At 39.5% G+C, this 23,323-nt stretch overlaps 1 protein-coding gene across 3 annotated transcripts in view; it reads left to right on the top strand.

The window, feature by feature from the left end:
• The window catches only part of fgf14 (fibroblast growth factor 14), a 141,985-nt gene extending 118,996 nt beyond the window's left edge, over positions 1–22,989 (top strand). For all 3 annotated transcript variants that reach the window (XM_088083492.1, XM_042495081.2, XM_042495080.2), the window contains exons 4-5: positions 16,387–16,585; positions 19,741–22,989. In XM_088083492.1, coding sequence (XP_087939618.1) covers positions 16,387–16,585; positions 19,741–19,883 — 342 coding nt within the window. In that variant the 3' untranslated portion in view covers positions 19,884–22,989. The remainder of the gene's footprint in view (positions 1–16,386; positions 16,586–19,740) is intronic.
• Positions 22,990–23,323: the final 334 nt, after the last annotated feature.

The following is a 23,323-nucleotide window of genomic DNA, read 5'->3' as shown; positions in this document are numbered from 1 at the left end:
CAACAACTTTTTGGAATGATGTTTGAGTAAAAATCTGATTTTAGCATGATGCTGCCGGTGTTCAGCAGGAGATGGTCACCGTTAGATTTTCAGATTTAAGTCTAAAGAATGTTTGTGAAATATCTTTGTATTGCATTGATTAGGAACGAAGGTTATCTTTTCTTAATACTATTTAACACCAAGAAAAGATTCTTAATATAAAATTGAAGGTTGCTGTGATTGTATTCAAACCTTAGACGGACTTTTGTGTCGTGCCTGCAGAGTTGCAGATTCAAGTCTCGAATCTGTTTCAAGCTGTTTTCTGTAGCTGGATCAAAGTGTGTGTGTGTGTGTGTGTGTGTGTGTGTGTGTGTGTGTGTGTGTGTGTGTGTGTGTGTGTGTGTGTGTGTGTGTGTGTGTGTGTGTGTGTGTGTGTGTGTGTGTGTGTGTGTGTGTGTGTGTGTGTGTCTGATGGGGTGGGGGGGGCTCTTGTGTTGCGACAAAGAAGTCCTCAATAGCCTGCCTGCAGATGTAATAGCCACAGCCCTCTCTTTTCCTCCACAAGAATGCTTCTTTCTTTCCTGTTTCCACCCCTGAAATGAAAGCAACATTTTATCAAGCTTCACCACTGGAGCTGTAAAAATCAATACAGCGACAGCTCGTACAGAAAGGTTGTAAATCATGAAAATTCATTCCCCTAAATCTGAGCTAATCCTCTCTCCACTGACTCCTCTCACTGTGAGTCAGGCAACACATCAGATACTGTGGGAGCGCCACAAATTCAGGGACAGGTGCGTTTGTGTGCAAACGTGTTAAACGGTGAATCCATCATCTAAAAGTGGCACTATTCATAAGTGTCATGCCTCATGCAAAACTGTGAAATATTTTGTTCTGCAGTTAATCAGACATCTGTGTGTGTGTGAGATTTATTCTGCATGGAAATAGCTTCTTACTAGCAGTGTAGGAATAATCCCGACCTGTGCATGTAAATGCTTGTACTGTATGATCTCGTGGTTACGGTACTTTCCATCGTGGCTCCACTGCAGAGGCCGGCATGTCAGAAGTCGTTATTGTGTGATACACCCACGCACACTCTACAGCTAGAAGTCTGTTCGTACTAGAAAACGTGCACATGCTCTCAGGGAAAGGAAGCTTCCACTTGCATGGGTCTCAGAATAAAAAAACAACAAAAAAGACAAGCAGCTGATTAAAACCATTGCACACATTTTCTTGTAACATACTATATGTCCAGTAGAGTCTTCTACACATCTGCCTATTTGTCCCCAACTACCGCAAACAACAGGACTTCACTTTTCAAATTGCTCAGATTAAGAGGCACCTACACAGGTGGGTCGAGTAATGGAAAAACTATACTCAAGTAGAAGTACAACTAATCCCATTTAAAAAAATGACAAAAAGTACAAAAAAAGTAAAATTGACAATTACCATTTCAGAAATGTACTCAAGTGAAAGTGAAAATTTCATGGTTAATAAATTACTCAAAGTATAAGTTACTTTCCATTTTAATATTCTTTAGGGTGTTGGGGCCAGTGCAAAAATAATGAAAAAACAGCTCTTGTTGATAAAACTATTTTTAACAAAGTAAAGCCGGTAGACTATCAAACTAATAGGGATAACTTAAATGCAATTCAGATATAAGCAATCTCCCACTCTCTCCTCCTCTCTCTTCATTACCTACTCTTTTCTCTCTCCGTTAATGCACCTACTGGTAATTTCATTATCATAACTTTCAAGATTAAAGGTTCAGTGTGTGGGATGAATAAAATATATTAAGTGGGTTGTCTTTAGTGTATCATCTCCTGATATTGACAGTCATCGTGTTTTTGTTACCTTAGAATGAGCTGTTTATATCTACACAGCAAGCACTTCATAATGTAACTGTTGTCTTGTAGATTTCGGTGTAAAAAGTGTGACCAGATGTAATCAGGGTTTGTTGCTGGAGGCAGGGATTTGCTCCATCATCAGGGCATTGTGGTAAAAAAACAAGTGGTGCTTCTTTTTCTTCCAGGCAGCTGCAACTGAAAAAAAACAAAACTTTTTTTATTCATCCCTTCCATAGATAGGAATATTTTTTTTAAATCAGCTCTGTCAGACCAAATTTTTGGAGAACAACTAGAGATATCTAAAGAAATGTATCAGTCCTTTTTGCCACATTTAGCTGGGTTTCCATTAACCCTCATATTGTGCAAATTGAAACTGTAAATACAAAATACACCTAATGGAAATAGGTCAATTTAAAAAAAACTCCCATATATCACAAAATAGTTTCTACTCTTGCATGAGATGGTATTTCAAGCAATTCAAAAAAGCCATATTTAGCAAAAATCCAATGGAAGCACTTTTTTGGCTTTTTTATGGGTCACACTGGCTCCCTCGGGCATGATGCAGCAGGTGCTGCAAGAGGTGTTATTGCATTGTATAACTCTTCAAAAGTTGAGCGTGTCATTCAGAAGTTTTAAAATCCACAATTCCTCCTGGAAATCCCTCGTATGCTGCTGCTCACACATATAAGGGGCCCGCCTTTCCATTATCGCTCCATAACACGCCTGCGTCGCCTTCAATTGGAAACAATGATGGCTAGTGTGGTGGCTGCAATAGAAATAAACCTGCTAATGTTTTGAACATCCATCACCATGCTTCTTGAAATGTCATTGCGAAAGAAGTCGTTTAACGTCACTCAATGAAATCTCGCAATTGTGTTTTATCAACATTTTGAAAATATTGCTCAATTTTTGGGCAAATCAATAAAGGAAACCTGCCTGCCAAAAAATTGTTTTGAACTGGATAGAGCTTTCTTTAAATGAAGTCACAGTTGACATTTAGTTTTTGACACAGCAGTCAGTCTCAACAAACTGATTAAATCCTGTATGAAAATGACCTCTATGAAAAAATGCAGACAATGCTGTTTTTGAAGACTATCAGCGAACCTTTGGGAGTTTCTCACTGTGATATTTAAATTGATTAAAAATTGTGAATCGACACTTTTAGAGCTGTTGTCCAGAGATGATGCTGCAGAAAGGATCTGATTAGTATTCTTCTCCATAAATTGAGTTTGGCCAGTTTTGATTATGAGACAGATGACATGTATTGAAAAAAGAGCTTCACACAATACAGCTGGATTTTCATGAGCTGCAGGTGAAGTATTGACTTCATTCAGCACAGTTTCCCCCAAATCAAACATGGCAGCTGATGGGCAGGCCGGTCGGCTTTGCAGTTCCTTTCTGGCTGACTGGTTGAATCACTCAGCCTTGCAGCTGTAGCCATGCCACATTTGATCCTCAGAGAGAGACAGACTGTCGGGGAATCCTCTGCTGTCTCCCCCTCATGCGCAGACACTCAGGCTGAGTGCTCTGGCTGCTTGTCAACAGGGTTTCAGGAGGGATGGACACTGTGAAATGGCCCCTCTACAGTCAGATTTCCAAAAAACAAATGGGAAAGCAGGACTCTCTGTAACCAAATCCCTCAATCCTATTATATATTAAACCAGGCACTTTGAAGAAATCACAGCTTCATTTTAGCTTTTTATGTCCAGCTGTTCAGGTCTTCAGTTTAACCACACGGCAGTTCCAATAACTGGTTTTATCTACAGCCGTCATCACACACACGTGGTGATAACTGTGTAATATAACCTGTTAAACTGTTCAAAATGCCAGCAGAAATAGATATGCCTATTTATGTAATGCAGCACCCAGATTATGCGCTGAACTGTGACCCCTGCCAGTGAATTATAATCTCATTGTGCCCATTTCATAATATTAACATCAGTGACAACCTCTGACATTCCTCTGAGAAACACAGACAGCTGTAATCTGTTGAGCTTGATATATGTATAAATTTAGCACGTTAAATCTGAGCATAAAGACATGCTGGTGTTGCACACAATACCAATCCTGTTTACAAAGGGAAAAAATATTATTGTGCTTATCCTCATGGGAAGAGGGCAACAAGTAACTTAATAAAAAATGACCCCAAAATGTGCAGAAATTAGTAAATAGTTACAAGAACATAACTGAAATAAGCAAATATAAAGAAAATTAAATACATAGATAAATACATGCATAAAGACAACAAAATAACCTCATAAAAGTGCCCCCCCCCCAAAAAAATGTGGACATTTTCCCCTCATTTTTTTTCCATAATATCTTATAATTCCCAGCTAATTTTCAGATAATTTCTTTGTCTTTTTCTTGCCAAGTTACATTATATATTTTCCCTGTGTTTTAGAAAGAAATCTAACACATTTTCTCAGGGTTTAGAGTTTTAAATGATAGTGAAAGGAGTCTTAATGCTGCACAAGAAAACTGATGTTAATCCAGGTGTTAAAGGGTTAAGACACTATGGCATGCTCATTTTTTAAGCTAGCTGGAAGGTAGTGGTATCTGGACAACCTAAGACATCCACTGATACCAAGCATGTCTGCATAGCTTTTTGGGAAGGGTGCCAAATAACGCTCCAAAGTTAGACTCTGAAATAGTCACGGATATTTAGCGCTTCCAGCTCAGATTTTCATTGATGGAAACACAACACCTGAGTATACAAGCTAATTTTAGCGCTTTAACTGGCAGATGAAATGACGCACCACCACCTATTACCGAGTTTGAAAGACAGACTTGAATAAGTAAGAGATATATTTAAAAAGAAGTAACCACCATAAAGTTTCCACAGTTTCCACTCTGCTCTCTCCTGTGTATCTGTTCTCACGCCTGAGGGTGACCTGGAACAGACACACCAAAAAACACACACGGTTGTCTGCTGTAGAGCCGTGTACACAGCTGTGCTGTACTGGCAATGGAAAAGCAGTCTAAAGCCTTTAGTGGATTTACCAATGTTCAAAGATCCTGCATGCACATGCCAATTTGGGTGGAAAAGGGGTGAATCTCCTGTACTGTAGCTGCACAGGACGTTATTTAAATGCTCAGTTTTAAACACAGGACACACCATGCTATGAGTATGGTGTAATTAGCCCTTTGGTGAATTACTTCTGTCAGAGCTTCCCCTCCAGACAGCATTTAGCTGAAAGCAGAGCCGAGCAGGAAGGAGCGCAGAGACACTTGGGATGAACCGTAATGATCCTGAGGAGCACCCGACTGTATTTTAAGTGTCCTCTCTATCCTTGATTGAGGACTCACGGGCATTTCTGAGTGCACGGCACAAATGCATGATGCATAACAACAGCATTGGCTGAGACGCCGCTCACATTCCAATTACAGCGAGAAACAGCCAAAACTGTCGTAGCTGTCACTGAGAGGTCAGAGCGGCGATCCGTTATGTGCGATATGTGTTGGGGAAATCCTACATCCTGACTTTGGTCTGTCTCGCCAGCAATTACATTACACAAGAGAATTAACTTCTGGCTATTGTAGTGGCAAATGTAGGGATTAGGATCAAAACTATTAATGCTGGTTCTGAGGCGGACCAAAACAACTGAGCAGGGCAATCCATTGATAGGCAGACATGCAGCAAACTGAGGCAATGAAAAAGGAGTCTTACATGATAAAACCGTGAGCCATGAGACCGTCTGGCATGTTTAATATCATATAAATAAACACTCCCTCTGGACGACGCACAAGCTCAACCCCATCGTTACTCATTTTATCATTCACATTAAGATTTATTGAATGTCAGCGGCGAGCAGCAGTTTATCAAATGGCTGCTTATTATGTCCAAGTTGTCAGGAAGGGAGGTCTGTGTGCTGTCTGCAAGCACACACTGCAGGCAATGCATACAACTCAATACATCCTGAGCAATAGATGGAATTTTTTTAAAAAGCACTAACTTGGTTGACTTCTTGCCTACAAAAGAGAGCAAATGTCTTAATTGCACTGCTTCATTTGTTAAACCTAATAACCTTTGTTCCCTGAAAGAATGTTTAAACATGCTTTTCATGCTGAAACAAACTCTGTTGCTGAGCCGATTAGAAGGCAAACAGTTTTACCTTCATGGTTCCCTGAGTCGCCTCAATAAGGTAATTAATTACCCTTTTTCCTCGTCAGGTGAGCGGCACCGCAGGTTGGTTGGTTTGCTGCTGTAATTAGACACAACATTTTGACAGCGGTCCAGGTTTAGCCTCGCGCTGATTGCTCGCAAGGCACACATAAAAACAGCCTCAAGTCAAACTAATCACACAAGCGGGTGCCGCGGCCGTAATTGTGGCTAATCAAACGCCGTCACATAGACAAACAAAAAGAGTGTCTTTTGTTTACGCAGGCAAAAAAGCAAGTGGAGGTGGTTTGTTTGTGGAATGATGCACGATGTCAGTCACCATAATCAGTTTGATTTGAAGATCAGAGCAGCGACGGCAGCAGGCTTGAGACACATTGTGTGTTGATTGCGTCGTAAGTGTGTCAAATGTCAATGACAAGCCGGATGCTTTTATCATGTTCTTCCTTTATCTTGTCACAAAACAAGAAAGATTCTTTTCTTCAGTCATTTTTTCTTTGTTGTGAAAAAATGCTTCACTAACCTGTCAGAAACTGCCAGATGTGTAAAAAGGCAACTGTTAAAAGGATCCGCTGCATTTTCTTCCGCCCGCCACCACAGACACAAAAAATGGGCGTGGATCGAGAGAGAGAGTCTGGAGCAGTGATCCCACTGATCCAAACTGCTCCAGCCAGCCTCCTTTATCAATTGTTCAAGGTCCAAACATAGCTTAAATTGCCACATTCAATTTCAAATTCAAAATTTAAAAAAAGCTCTAGGGAAATTCACTGTACTTACAAATAAGTACTTTGTAAGTACAGTTCCAAAGTATTTTATTTAATTTATATATTTATTTATTTATTCTTTTATTTATTTTTATTCCTTTAACACATTCACAAGTCCATTCAGAATGGACCTGTGACCTGCTTTGGAGCAACAGCCCTAGAGCTAGCTTATATGTTTGTGTCATTTGGCAGATTTGAGCTGAGAGATGAGTAGAGAAATCTGGGAGCTGGTAGGATCAGGTAAGATTAGCCGTGTCTAGCTTTACTGTTCGTCTGGAGTTTGGTCTAAATTGATGCAGGGTCACCCCTCTCTCTGAAACTCAGACTAAACACAATCAGAGTGTTAAACTAAGCAGCGCTGATCAAATATGAACCAAGATTCTTTTACTGAGTCTATTTCCTTCCCAAAATGTCTCCAGAAACATATTTTAGTGCCTGGTTTGTCTGTGTTATAAAATTTGTGAACAAGAAGTGGGGGCGATATTGGTTTCTGTATTGTAACAAAACAGGCTGAAAAAAAAGTGTGTTCAAACTGTCAAACTAGGAAGTGCTGACCAAGTATAAACCAAGATTCGGTTACTATTTTACCCATTTAATATCCAAAATGTCTTCATGAACATATTTTAGTGCATGGTTAGGCTCTATGAGAATTAGTAAGCATGAAGTTGGCGCTGTATTGTTTGCTGTATTGTAGAAACGGAGGCTGAAAAAAAGGAGATCAAAAAATAAAATTAAGCGGCGTTGATCAAATATGAACCAAAATTTCGTTGCTGTGTTGCCTGTTTCTCATCTAAAGTGCTTTCAAAAACATATTTTAATGTACTATTCAACTCTAAGGCAAGAATGTTTGTTACTAGCCGAGATATTGTTTCCTGTTAAGTGGTTAAGCTCACATTACGTCACCCATCAGCGGGGGTGTTCATTGGACGGTGCTGTGCAGTGCATTATGGTAGTTGTAGGTTTTCCAGCTCCCGGGCAAAGCAATGCCACAGCCCTTTTCCTCTGTTTTCTCTGGTCATGTTGCACCAATTTCAAGATTGTTCACGTATTTCTACTGCATAGACAGCCCAGTTTTATGAAAAGACCATCTTTCCTTTTTTGCCGTAACAACCCACTCAACTGAAAATATGTCAATGTCAACCGAGCATCCCCATCACATCCATACATCCAAATAAGAGCGCTGTTTGCCAAATAATTCAACCCAGCATCAAACTAATATTTATGAAAATCATGGGTGACATTGAGGAAGAAAAGGGAGAGTGAGACTCGGACACGGCACACACTTTCACACCAGCGGCAAATCGAATCATTTCTGAGGCACCAAACGGTTGATTTTCTTCCTACTCCATCTCCCCCGCCCGGCGCTCCACATCAGTGGCTCCCTGCTCTGAAAGGGAAGGCCATAATTGACCTTGGCCACAGACAACGTGAGGGCCAAAACTGCTCAGCCCCACATAATCAGCCCCAGTCGCCAAAGCAAAAAAGACAGCAACGGAAATAAAGGGGGATGAACAATCGGCAAAAAGGTGGAGATTGAAAGCAGTGTGGTTGAGGGGAAGGGGCAGATCCGGGAGGAATAGTGTTTGTGTGGAAAAATCAAACATAAAAAAAGACACAAATGGAAAGAGACAGATGGCGAGAGTGGGAGTTTGAAATAAAAAGAGTGAATAGGCTTTAAGAGACAAGAGAGCAAAGAGAGTCACTCTGAAACAAACATCCTTCAGGGAAAAAAAATCACAAAACGGGTCGTGATTGCCGAGCATGACCGCCTGAAAGTAGGTGAGAGGAGGCTCGTATGGAGAGGGGGGGCGACACACATTAATATGCAGAGTGACTGCTCACTACCCCACTGTGGAAACGAAGAAATTGTTTATTAATGCTGCCAGCATAAAACCTATTAATCCGTGGAAAAAGGTCAACCTCCAGAAAGCTGAGCTGCATTCACAATGCTAAACCGCTCTCATATGTATAAGAGTCACGTCCACAGTGTGCACAGACAATGGGGGCTTCAGCAGACCTGTCTGATTATCAAACCCAGAGGAGGAAGAGGAGACAGCGACCAAATGAGGAGAGTCACCGGTAAACAGCTGGATGGATTTTGTACACAGGCAGTGTACAGTTTCACTTTTCTTTTTTTTTCTTTTTTTAATTGAATGATCTGAAAACAGGTGACGTGACTGGTAGTATACTGTATATGTTGACAGGAAAGCCAAATTCTGACATAAAAAGATTATGAAAATTATAAAAATTCATTACAATAGTAAAAAAAACTACAAAATTGAAGGCTGTATTCAATACACAACACTTATGCTATGTTTTTATGAAGATTAAGCTGCAGATTTCAGCCTGAAAGAAAATGAAAACAAAGGGCAAAAGTCCAAACATGGTAAAGGAGATTGCTGGCTGAGCTTCAAAGTCACAGTATTTGACTTTGCTATTTGTCTTCACAGATACTTAAATCTGCAGACAGCATTAGTGTATGTTGTCATGCAAATAATCCCAGGTTTCATGAATAACTTGGAGAAAAGCCATTTTAACTTATTGTTATGAATTGTCAAGTCTGTGTTTTACATTTTAAGAACTTGTAAATTAATCGTTGCTGTTAGTGCTGATAAGACGGACAGTGATGTTAAAACAGAAATGATTAATGTAAAACTCCCAAAATGAAGCAAACAACTCAATTTATTCTTTTTATGCCTCAGCGCCAGCGATAACTGTAGCGTCTGTGCGTCTGTCTGTCTTCTCCATCCTTCTGAGTGCGGTATCAAAAGAACGGCCTTTGGAAATTTCTACAAATTTGCCGCAAAAGTTTTAGTGGATTTTGGTGGTCAAAGATCACTGTGATTGTATCTGTCTCATTCTTGTAAATGGGATATCTCAGGAACACTTTGAGGTAATTTCTTCAAATTTCACACTTTCAATACTCTCAAAACTCAAAACTGATCAGATTTAGGTGGTCATAGGTCACAGTTAAGGTGACAGTGACCACATCTGTCTCATTGTTGTGAATGCAATATTTCAAGAGCACTTTCTTCAGCTTTGGCCCAAATGTTAACTTGGATTCAAGGATGAATTTATTAGATTTTGGTGGTCATAGGTCAAAGTAAACATCATTGTGACTTTGCATTTGTTTCATTCTCATAAACTAGATATCTCAAGAAGACCTGAAGGTTTTTTGTTTTTTTTTAATTTGACACAAACATCCATTTCGTCTGAACAATGAAAGAATGTGGTGGGTAAAGGTCAAGGTCACTGTGACCTTGCCCCCATCTCATCCTCATGAACCAAAAATCTGAAGTGGACCTTGAGGTAGGTTTTGCAAATTTGGGACAAATGTCCACTTGGACTCAAGAATGAATTGTTTAGAATTTAGTGGTTGAAGGTTAAAACACGGTTTTGACAGTAACTCGGTAATGTCAAAATCATAATGTTCTGCAAAAGCACTTTTCTGGCCATTATTCAACATAACTCAGAAACAGAAGGGGAGACCTTTGGTCAATTACTGAATTGGTGACACTAATCCTGGGCGTCCACCTTGAAACTGTGCTGATCGTAAAGATCTTCTGTCGGGTCGAGAGTGTGTGTGAAGCATCCATGTTTTCAAAGACATGGACATAAACTGAGTGCAACTTCATTTGTGCACAGAGGCAAACTACTATATAGCAGTTATTCTTTTCTTTTTTTATTTTCTTTTTTTCTTCACAGTTATCTTTGCAATTTAATCAAGTTTTGTATTTTTGCATCATGGATACAGATGCAGAGAATTTCCATCCGCCTCTGTACTCTGTAGACTGAGACATTATATTTCATTATTCATTTAAGTCCATGGACAAGTACAAGCTGTCATCTCTGCAGCCATAACACAATAAACCAGCAGACTGCACCCAAAAGCCTCACTGTAAGTTTACTGGATGAAATATGACTTTATTTTAATGTATTCCTGTCAGACTATTTGCATACAGTCGCCTTAATGCTGTTGTTGCACCACTTCTATTGCAAGTGAGCAAAAATACACCTTTTTAACTGACAGGGTATCAAAAAAGCACTAAACACCTTTAAGGTATTTGGCCACCAGAAGCACTTAAGTGTTCAATAAAGTTTCCCTGAAGGCAGAGACCCTTTAACACTGGCCCAGTACAGCTCCCCTGGCACATTTTAAACATGCACATACACAAACCCACACACAGTCCACACTAAGAAATGTTACATAGATGTGTCGATACTCTCAGTGGGAGACAAACCTGCGGCATGCAAAGCCCAGTAAAGATTTAGGTCACAATCTGGGTGTAAAAAATGTGTAATGGGTTTATTTCTCTTGGTCTGCAGTTCACTGCTAAACAAAGAGAATATACAAATATTTTGTAATGAATTTAATGGTTTAAAGTTTTAAAGTTAAAGTTAAATTTAACTCAATTCAGGAGATTTAGTTTGACAGAGAGAGATTCGGGGAAATTGAGCTAAAGAGTTATCAGTTATGTAATTTGATTAATGAACTTTCAGTAGGTGCGTTCACATGGACAACAATATTCCACCGATATTCAGCATAAAATCAAAGAGACTCGCCTGATTGAAAGGAATTTTCACTCAGGTTGGGAAGATGGTGCAAATCTTTTTAGAAAAATATTAGTGCCCAAAAACCAAGTACACAATTTGGCATGAAATATCTTCCAAACTGAGGAAAAATCAGTAAAAAGTAACAAAGAAATGACCTGAAAATTGCTGTAAAAGTGAGAGAGAAAAACATGGAAAATCATGAAGGAAAAATATTAATAAATATATATTTATAAATGTATATTTAAACAATTGCATACAGAAATATTCTTTTCTCTTTCCACAAAGTTTCGCAACATCGATACAAGCTGCATTTTGGAGTCGCTGGTCATAACAATCACATTGATATTGGCAGTAGCCTGCATGAGAGGCGTTTAGGAGACATCTGTATTTGAAACCACAGAAAATAATCTGGGTTTAATTTACATTTCTCACTAAATTGTATTAACAGACAGAACCATGTCTTCTCTTTCTACGCTGCCTTCAATGAATATGTTATAATTCCAGCAGATTAGAGGCTTCACAGTGGGCAGATCCACTTTGCACAAATCAAAAAAGTTACATACCTATTAAATAGTTTGTGGTACGTTAATGCAATTTTTATCAGATCGGTATACACGGTTAATCTGGAAATTCCTGTCAGAATAATTTCTAGCGACGACATTTTACATGTGAAACAGAACCTTTGGCAACCGGCAGCTGAAATAAGTATGAAAATGTTGAATTAATTTGCCTTATTTGGTTTTAAAATCTTGAAATGGTGTATTTCTTTATTATTTGTTGGGTTGAGTTTTGATGGATTTTAAAGCTGCAGAGAAAAACGGTAAACAAGCATCAGCCTAAACTGGTTGGAAAAGGCAGGCTTGAAACTCAAACTCTGGGGTCAGTTTGGATAAACAACACCGCAAGAAAACCACGCCTGGATGGTGTCAAACATCGTAAGCCTCTTAGAATAAATCAGTGAAGAGCAATGTGGAGTCTGCAGGAGAAAAATATGTTGCTCATACCAAAAAAAAACATGCAACATTGTAGGAGAGCCTGTAGGTGAGCAAACACACAAACAAAGCACAACCACCCACGCATGGGCCTCAAGTACTCCTCAGTGTGTGTGTGTGTGTGTGTGTCCCCACTCTGCTGCTGTTGATCTGTAAATTGGTGCCAGATTGGTGTCAAGGCAGCCAGATTTTTACTAGATTGGCTAGTCATTTCTTGTCGGGCAAGCCAGCAGTCTGCCCTGTGCAACAAGCTGACAAGCATACAGCAGACATGTCACACACACATACACATGCACTGATATCTTGAAGTGCACACACACCTCTGCAAGTCCAAGCACATACACACACAGAAATAAATAAATAGATAGTCATTGTACGGCAGAGTTACAGTGTGGATACAGAAAGAGAGATGGAGGAGAAGAGGTGTCTCCAGGTATGGAGCTGTTTCTCCTCTCTGTGTGTTTCCGTCTCTGCTCTGTTTGTGTTGTTTACACCCTCAGGAACAGTGTCCCAGTTTTTTTGAAAGAGGAAGCGCATGTCTTCTTGTAGTCTTCACTTAGCTGTGACTTTCTCTCTCTCGTTACTTTGTTCTTAAACATCTTCCCCTTCTCAGCTCTGAATTCGGTGAGCATTCATTAAATGAATGGGTTGCAGCACATGAGGAGAGAGCAAGTGTTGATTTTAACATTAGATGTGTTGGTCTTCTTACTCGTGTTAGTAATGGGCTTTTCTTTTATGTGGCATTTCTGCTGTTTGTTGAGCTTCTAGTTCTACTTTCATTTCTGTAGCTGTTGTTGTTAGTGGAGAAATTCAGGCCGCCCTTCTTTATTGGGTGACCTGTTACAGCTGAGGGACTAAAGTAACCATCCAGGAGTTGTAAAAACTTCACCAAGACATTATGAGACTTAAAGAAGAAGTCTGCCAATATATTATACATTTATTATTGCCATCAATACATTAAAAACATCTACTGTTGTCAAAAAAAACTTAAAAACACATAAATAAATCCTACTTTCACAATCAGTAACATGTTTTATTGTTGAAGCAAATAAGAGACATAAGTATTTAAACTGTAACAGCCACTGAATATTTATATCAGTCGCTCCAGGATCCTACGATGTTGCGGTCAAAATAATCAATGCAAATTCAGCAGATCCTCGTGAATCCTCATGTTTCATCCTTGTGGATTTTTGAAAATGCACCATATGATGTGCATCCTATGTTGCTGTTTTTTTTAATTGATTTCTAAAAATTCTTGTCATGATAGAAAAAAAATGGCTTAAAATATCGCAACTTGCATTTAAATTTTTTACAGGAGCTGCTTAAAAATCAGGCATTTCAGGCAGCAGTAACTGCAGAAAATTGAAACACTACTGAATTCACAGCAGTGGAAAATTTAATTTTGACAACCATGAATTAATGGATTTATTTCTTATTTCACCTCTTTGAAACTGAAATATGAAATTCCTTGATTTGCATTGTCATGACTGACAGACAAATGTTGCAATTGCATTTTCGATCTGAATTTGACCAATCGCAAATGAGCAACCTCTTTGTTCATTTATTTTTTGTTCTGAAACTTAAAATTTTCGATCTGCAAAAAAAAAAAAAAAAAACTGTCCCTTTATGCCTCCATAGATTGTTTGGTTGATTTATTTATTTATTTAATTTTTTTTGAGACTATCTGATAATCTACATCCTGGTGCTGACTTACTAAGCATCAAACTTATATTAATCTGCAGCTGAATATAGTCCCCAAAAAACACATAATTTTACTAATGTTAAAAAATGCTAAAAATAATGCTACCCAGCTGTGCCCTTTCTGTTTTTTGACAAATTAACATTAACAATTATATCTTCTCTTGTAACAGATGAGCTTGGGGCTGGATGCCTGATGATATCAGTAAAAATCCATGTATGTAAAAGCACATATTTGAGACATGTGTGAACTATCTGCAAGCCCAAATAATGCACATGCGCAAACATGTACAAAGCGACGCCCAGCATTGGCACTGTGGGGTTATAAATGACCCCGGCTTTCAAAGATAACCCAACACCTCATCACAGGATCATCTGATGGGTCAGAGATGTCCTGCTCTCCTGAACCATGAAACCATTTTTCATACTTGTCTTTGGGACATTAGCATTTTCTGCCTTTTGTGCTTTCCTATAAGGGCTTAGCTGTAGTTGTGATAGTATTTTAGAAATGTAACTATAAACAACAGCCTCCTGTGGCTGAAAGATAAAGCGCATACATGCAGTTTTTGGACGTTCTGTCTTTCTGTGCAGGAAAAAGGTGTAATTTTAGTTTCAGTTTAGGCATGAATTGTGTTCAAAGCACAAACAGCTTTTCCTGGTTTACTGATACCGGTTATGGTGCTGAACGTAAGAGGCGCTCCTATGATGACAGTGAAAACGGAAGTAAATAAAACTGAGATCTAACTGTAAAACTTAGCAGTGCCGATCAAATATAAACCAAGATTCTGTTACTGAGTTTCCTATTTCATGACTAAATGCTTTCAGAAACATGTTTTAGTTCACTGTTTAACTGTAATAGGAGATACATTTCTTGCAAGCCGGCCACTTTTGTTTCAAACATCACCCACCAGCGGGAGTGTTTATTGGTCTGGTGCAGAGCAGTGCATTCTGGTAGTTGTGGTTTTTCTACCTCTTGAGCCATATCATCCTTTCTCTGTTTTCTGTGGTCATTTAGCAAATACTTTAAGAAGTATTATTGTCTTTCTACTGCATAGACAGCCTAGTTTTATTGAAAGGGGATCTTCCCAACAGTGAAATACTTGTTTACGCACCAAAGCGCCCTGTTGGTTAAGAGGTTTTAACCCATCAACACAGGCTAAAGCTATATTTGTAGCATGATCTTCTATCACATTTACCTATTTCATTTAAACACAACTAAAGTGAAGTGAAATACAACTTCCAAAAGTTATGTTTAAGATCTTCATCAGAGACCCTGTGCGATAAGTTCATTTTACTTAAGCACACAAAGTAATTTACAATGTACTGTGGGTTGAAAGATGACATTAGATACAATAAAAGACACAATATCAGTTTTGTTTATTTACTGCAAAGAAATTAAAGTATTTCCTATTTTGGTTCCCTCGAGAGTCTTTTCAAAGACCCTGACATTGAGAACCGCAGGAGTTCAGGAAGTATCAGAGGATTTTTGCATGTACCGTCAGTACTTCTTTGAGCCGGCTCAGTGTGAACTGCTCACAACAGATGTGGTGAAACTCTCCATTGTGATGAGTGTGCTTTGATTAATACACCCCGATGAATGCCTTTATTTTTAGCCCGGCAGGGCGGACAATGTGGAAACGCTTTTTATTACCCTTCTGGTTGGAGATGAATGGGCAGCGGCAGAGAGAGATGTGGAGCCTCGGTGTTCATTCATCATTGCCAGATTGAGGTGTAAAGGATGGAGGAGTCACTTGATTAGTTCTATCATTATTCGTACAAAGTTCAGAAGGCAGTCATAGACAAATTGCTAATAGACGAGATAGTATGTGGAAAGAATAATCACATTTAGGTTTTACCAATTAAAAAACAATGTTTGAGGAACAAGGAGTGTCTGCTCAGACATCTGGGAGGAGAAAGTGCTGATATTTCCAGTGCCTAGGTGTAGGGGTCAGTGCCTAACAATATATACTTTCTGCCAGGAACACGAGCTAATTGACTAAACGAGTGCTCTCATATCTGATGTCAAGGTTAAGGCCAAGGAGAGAATGAGCATTGCATTTCATCGGAGCAGGTCATTAGCTCCGGCTTGAGACATGATTATAGCGAGATGGACTCTGCAGCGCTAATCCTCTCCACGACAGGTGGAGGTATGAAGTCCATTTCACCTGGCGAGGCAGTTTCTGCACCTGCCATAACATTTATCTGTACATTGCAAGCATAACGGTGGCATTTGTCCCGGTGACCTCCATAAAAGTTCAAATATGAAATATGAACTGACATCTGTTTCATGCGGACATAATATGAACCATGAATTATTTATCTGAGTCCGCTGAAATGTCTTCCACGTGTTACATTCAGATGAAATCTTCCATGTATTGTTTTTGGTTTGAAGGAGCCTGTTCTTATGATGCGTCTGGTGCTTGTGTCTGTCTCCGCAGGAACTCTTTACAGCAGAGTGCAAGTTCAAAGAGTCGGTGTTTGAGAACTACTATGTGATCTACTCGTCCATGTTGTATAGACAACAGGAGTCGGGGAGAGCTTGGTTCCTAGGGCTCAATAAAGAGGGCCAAGCCATGAAGGGGAACCGAGTGAAAAAAACAAAACCAGCTGCTCACTTCCTGCCCAAGCCATTAGAAGGTACGTACTACAATATAGGTGTAACGATATGTCAACGTAGATCAATATGTCGTTTTGATTACCAACAATCAAATGTTGTTGGTGAAAATGTTGATATATATTATCAGATTTGAGATATGCCTTTATTTTGAAATTGCCATGCCACATCCGTGTCACCTTTTCTGTCCAAGCACAACTCCTTCCTACACATTTAAACTGTGCAAACGGCCCTCCGCCAGGCAAACGACGGCAAGCAGCCAAGAAAAAGACAATGACGATATTAACTGATATCACCTCATATTGATATCGGGCCTCTGAATTGACAGGAAGTGAACATTAATTGTGGCAGACTTTGTGATTTCGGCAAATATCGTATCATTGTCTGAAGAATTGCTATAGTATCAGATTGTGACGAGACTTGTGATTTTACTGTGATAAACACTCAGAGGGAGTGAGATCAGATAACATTTTTAAAACTGCACAGAGGGTTAGTGATAATTAACAATATCTGATGTCGTAAGCGTAGCTATTTTCTAGAGCTAATTTATGGTATTATTTATTTTAAGTAAAAAAAGATATGAGTTTTAAAAAATGTCATTTTCAGGATAGCTGTGGTGATATTCTGTGTTTTTCTTTATGTAAACAGTATCAATTGAAAGAGTTCATTCAGATAAATATGGGTACTGTAGTTTATCAATCCCACACTATTTCACTTCTGCCGAGTAAAGAAATACAACCATGACAGTCGTTTTACATTAAAAACAAAACTTAGCTAATATCTGTTCTGTCTGTAGTAGCAGTGTTTCATTTTGCAATGCCAAATTTTATTTTTGATTCCAAGACTTATTGTCATTGTTCTAACACCATACAAGAGCGCCAAATGTTTATTAATCCGCAAGTTAAAATAGTCCCTTACAAAAGCAAAAATTCCTCCATTTTATGCCCAGCTGTTTTAGGAAATGACTGAGACTTTTTCTTTTTTTAATCATTGTGAACTTTCATGATCTGTTTCTAAAGATTTCCATCTTTATTAGTCTCCAATTAATCTGGGGCTGAGTTGGAATGAATTGAAAGATGAGCTCACATAATATTGGTTTTCGTCTTTTCATGGAATTTATTGAAATTAAGAAAACCACTGAATATCACCAGCGTTATCCTATAAAAGGTCAAGTCTAAGCTGTGCAAGGTACACAACTTCCAGAATACAAACATTACACTGAGATGGCGACAGATATTTCTCATATTTTAGGCTTGGGCGGCTTCCAGTTGCCTTAAGGGATTTATTTAAATAATTCAGTGTTTTGTGTGACCTTTAAAAAAAACAGGTGAAAGTCAGATAACAAAATCGTAATACAAAAAGTATAGTATAAGCAGTTTAAAAACATACTTTAACAGCTCTCACTTTCGTTTGTACTTACTCAGAGGGACTCAAGGGGCAACTTCTCCTCCTCATTTTCTCTCCACTTTTTAGCGCCTGGAGGAATTTTTTTAAGCTGTCAACATTGCAAGAGACCTTGTTACTGTAAACAACGATGCCTTTTTGCAGCAGGACACATAATGTTTCAGTGGAAACATAATTAGATCTGGGTGAAAAACAGTAAAAGTTGAAAACAATGAGCACAACTACCATTGCTAAATTGCAACACAGATGCCCCATACTATAAGGCAGGATCCCCACAGTAATGATACTGTACAAGCGTGTGAAATACATGTTTGACATGTTTTTGTATTAATGCATTGATTCTCTATTTTGCTGCTGTAAGCATGCAGTGTTGGAGGCAGGACAGCTCTGTAAGTGCAGTATGAAATGTTGATAGTCCAGCAGATGCCACCGTCACTCTCGTCTGCCGCCAGCCTGATTGCGTCCCATCATTTAAACATGGAATCAAGTTGAAGTGTCCTGTCAAGACAGCTGTAGTCTAGTGGTTGTAAAGTGGACGATAATGAGACACTTTCTGCTGTTTTGTTGGAAAGCATGTGCTTAGATTCAGGAATCAGTCTCCTGATGGAGACTGAAGCAGGTCAGGATGATAGCAAGAAGCCCAAAGGGAAACAGTGTTATCAGCTTTTTTTAAAATCTATAAATTGCAGGATGTCTTCTTTGAAGGTTTTGAGGAATTTTATTTAACAACTTATGAAAAAAAGGCAAAACATTAAGTATTGATAGGGGATTAAAGCATCTTAAAGTTACAGTGTGTAAGATATTGGGGGATTTAGTGGCATCTTGTTGTAGGGACTGTAGATTGCAACCAGCTGAAACTTCTCCCGGTTAGAATTCCTTCAGTGTTCACATGTTTCAGAGGGAGCCGAATTATCTGCAGAGGTCTCTTCCTTTCCAAAACAAATGGACCAGGTGATTTAAACCGTCAGAAAAAAAGACTAAAGCAGTTTCACGTTAAAATTCAGTGTTTCTCCAATGCTGTTTGGCATGTTGGAGACAGGCTGCTCGCCCAGCACCTGCTAATGTGTGCTGACCTTATCTCTGATGGAGGCGTTCAGGAAGTCTTTTTACCTTGAGCTGAATTGTACACAAATGCCCCTTCCTCTTAAAAACAAACAGGCCTGCTGATTTCAACCATTACAAACACTGGATAAAAAGTTTCATGTTTCAAAACAATGTTTTTCACTGTTTAGTATTTCGGGGATGGGCTGCTAGCCAAGAACCTGCTAATGTGTGCTCACCTTTTTCCTTTGATAACTTAAGATCCAGACGTTCAGGAGGTTTTTAAAGGGAGCCAAATTATCCACAGAAGTCTCTTCTTTTCCAAAACAAAAGTCATTTAAACCAGGGAAAACACTGAATAAAGTAGTTTTGCTGACGCTTTCGTTGCAAAGGGGCTGCTAACGACGCAAAACTCAAATCTAGAGCCAGTGTTTGGTTTGTCTGTTCTTGGCTACTGTAGAAACATGGCGATGCATCATGGCGACCTCTGTAGATGAGGACCCGGTCCCTCTGGAGATAGAAATGGTTTATTCTGAGATAACTAAAACAGAGTAAGTCTCATTTTGAGGTGATGATACTCTAAAGAAAACATATTTTTTATTATATTCCATCTCGACCAATATTTCTCCCTGAATCCTTCACACTGGACCTTTAAATATTTTTACAGGTAAACTCAAAAGTGCAGGGAAGATGTTCTTGCTAACAGCTTTTCTCCTGTCTCTCTCTCCTCCAGTTGCCATGTACAGAGAGCCATCGTTGCATGATGTTGGAGAGACAGTGCCCAAGGCGGCAGTTCCTCCCAGTAAAAGCACAAGTGAGCCGGCAGTGATGAACGGAGGTAAACCTGTAAGCAAGCCCGACAAGCCCGCCACATAGCCACACCTGACCGGTGTGTGTGCGCGTGCGTGCGGAGGGGAGGGGGGAAACGTGACGGAGGCAGGGCTTTTTTTTTCCCGACTAGACTCCAGACCCTCTTTCTTCTGTGGATCAGATCCAGGCGAAAACCTCCCCTTCCTTTTCTTCTCTCGCTCCTCCTTCCTCTTTCTCCACCTCGCCCTCCTTTTTCTCCAGCTGTCTCAACATGGGCGCACGGATTCTGAGGCGGCTGAGTTTTCTCCAGCACAGGAGGGAGGAGGACCTCTGATCAAGGAATGCCTTTTAGATTCCTCTAAAACTGTGAGAATTCATGTGAATAACGCTCGTGGTACTTTGCTTGCTGACGGTTCATTCAAGAAACCCCCCCCCACCCTCCTCCTACCCTCCTCCTCTCTCTATAACGCCCTGTTGCAGCAGAGTCTGTGTACCTTCAGATCTATTTTCTATACCACAGTTCACCAGCTATGTTCTGGGATAGAGACTGTATAGATAGAGTAAATATTTGGACTGTCGTCCTCTATTTTTTACGAGTATGTTCCCCTCTCCCTCTCTTTCTATCTCCAGTCACACACTTTTCTCTTTGTCGAGTAACCTAGAAAAGATAAAAAACATTTTGCAAGGGAGTTGTGTGATTTTCTAAAAACACAGATGTGGCATAAAAACAAACATATATATACAAAAAAAATCCAAATTTTTCGTCTTGCCTACAACATGCACACACATACAATTACAGACACACAAAGTTTGTGGTGGGGGGGGGGGGTTGTCGCTTTTTACAGCTGATAAAAACACACTGGAGGCTGGCAGATCGCTCCTGCAATCATAGTTGATGAAGTGCTAATTACCGCCACTGCAATCAATGCGAGGAGCTCCCTACACACATACAAACACACACATTTATAAGCAGATGTGTGTGTGGGTGGGAGAGCGCTGTAAGGAATGGTGTATACATATCACTATCTAAGTCCCACCAGCGGTTCAGTCCGCCTTCTCTGGTAAATAGAAAAACCTGAAGTCTATTTTTCTTTAATCTTATTTCAGAGCGTGGGCTCTAGGAATATCTCTAGGCCTTGTAGGCCTCTGTCCCTCACTCACTGACTTCTTTGGACTACGAGGCAAGGCTGGAGGCTTTGACCCAGATGGTCTATAACTGCAGCACTGGCAGCCATCTTACGGCAGCGTCTACTTCAAGCCAGAAAACAACATGGCTGAAAACCAGTAGGCGACATTTATACTGGCTGCATCCCTATTTGGTTCAGCAAACTAAAGCATGGGCAAGGTTAATTATTGTGTTCTCTCTTCTTGCAGCAGTTATACAAGAGATGGCTTATATTGTAACATTTTCACTGTATAAAACTTAGGGAAAATGACTATTAAAAATCATAACTTTTTAAATGACTAGATATTATTATTATAATTATTATTATTATTATGAGAGGATTTGTCTCCTAGCTCAGCATGCAGAGTCCAGTACTGATCATCTTGGCCTATCACGTGCCTGTTTGGACCTTGATTCCCGGCATGCAAAAACAGGTTCCCAGTCCCCACTGGGCCAAAGGTGCCTCACCCACCCGATACATCCACGTAGAGGACACGTAGCATAACCCATTGAATTACCACACTCTCAGATGTACTCATTCTGAAATGACCAAAGTCTTTTTTTCATCCCGAGACGAACTGATTCAAAAACAAACCCGATTCTGATTCAATCCATCGAAGCTTTCACTGTGATAGCATTTGTTCCGAGAGAATCAACTCCGCTCAGACCCCCCCAAAGGTCTTCGACTGATGTCATTTTGAAGAAGTACGTATACCTTGAATTAATCACATGCATGTATTTTCTATAAGGAAACAAGGTATGGGTATTCACTCTGTGTACGCTGAAAAGCACTGATGTTGGGAGTTGAATGGGCATGTTGTAGGCTACAGCACACTCACAGCTAACCTGACGGTAAACCCACTGCACTTTTCTGTTTTGCATCTCCATCCCGACTGTTAGCAGTTTGTCACGGCTCCATCCGATTGATCACTTTATAGCATTTGTCTTGTTTGAAATATTTTCCTAGTAGTTTTTGTTAGATAAGAATATTAAGTAGATGCTGTGTGCTGCTAAAACTGCAACTATTAAGAATTGATTTCTAATTTTCTGAGTTTATTGGGATTACACGTGATAATTTCTTCTTACAGCACATCAAAGCACATTATTTGTCTGTACAAAGCTGTTAATAACAGAAATGGCGTTCGATACACACACACAGGAGCTGGAAACCACTGTATTTGGGGCTGATGTTCTGTCCTCATTACAGCCAATCATCCTCCACTCTTTACAAACTCTACATGCTGGGCTGGCTGCTGCTCCAGCCCTGCAGTTCCAGATTACTGGCTCCTCCAAGGCTGACTTTATTTTTGTAAATGACCGGTGTGTAAATGTACATCTCTGTTTAGATCTCTGTAGCCACCTTTTATTTTCATTTTTTATTTTTTCGTTTCGTCCTTTTTTTTCTCTCGTATACGGGTCGTGCGTGATGTCGTCTGATACCGATCACTTTTGCTTTGCCCCCCCTCCCCCTCTTCAGATGTGTTACAAGAATATTCTAGCAACTTAGTTTCTTTGTCGCTTCTGTTTTCAACCTCTTATTTTGTACGTTGTCCCATCTGTTGCATGGGGAGAGGATGGCATCGATGAACTGCATGTAGTAGGCTATGTCTATCAAGAACTGTTGGTATGTACCGCTAATTTTACATACATATATGCAACGAGTTTGTCTACACTATACAGTTTGTGTTTGTTGTATACACATATACAACATATTGAATAAAATATTTATATAAAAGGTGTACTGTAATGTCAGTAACATACTTAATGCAATATAGTGTGCAGTATATTATTGCACCTGTCATTTTTTTTGGATGGGACAAAGAAAAACAGAGGGGTTGGCTAGTTTAAGCATGAAAAAGGCCAAAGTAGAATTTACATTAAATTTTCTTTGTGACTTCTTATCGGTCCTCTTTTCAAGTGGTGACTGAGCTCTCGTGTCAATGCAGCTCTCATCCCCTGATGCCACCTTTTTGAAGTGACATGGACATCCAGCATGCCACAACTGAACTATGTATGCCCTCTCTTTGTTTCCTCCACATAGAGTTTAATCTTGTCACTAGTATGTGTTGGAGTGAGGAATGTCCGTCACGTACCCTCGGTACGGCGTGGCTTTCACGGCAGGTTATTTGGTTTGATTTTCCCGGTGGAGAAGGATAGGCACTATTAAAATGATTTATTTTCAAAAAATATATATACCATTGCAAGTATGCCCATTGGAGTTATGTCATGTTATAACAAATTTGTAACCATGTATGATTAAGGTCTTCGCATTGTTTTCCATGCAAAATGTTGTGTCATGCGACACATTTAATGTTTTATTATTAAAAAGAAATAAAAACCT

The sequence above is a fragment of the Plectropomus leopardus genome, chromosome 10, assembly GCF_026936395.1.
Source record: "Plectropomus leopardus strain MGB_pleo_1.0 chromosome 10, ASM2693639v1, whole genome shotgun sequence".
In the NCBI taxonomy this organism is placed as follows: domain Eukaryota; kingdom Metazoa; phylum Chordata; class Actinopteri; order Perciformes; family Serranidae; genus Plectropomus; species Plectropomus leopardus.
This window is presented reverse-complemented; position numbering and strand designations above follow the sequence as displayed.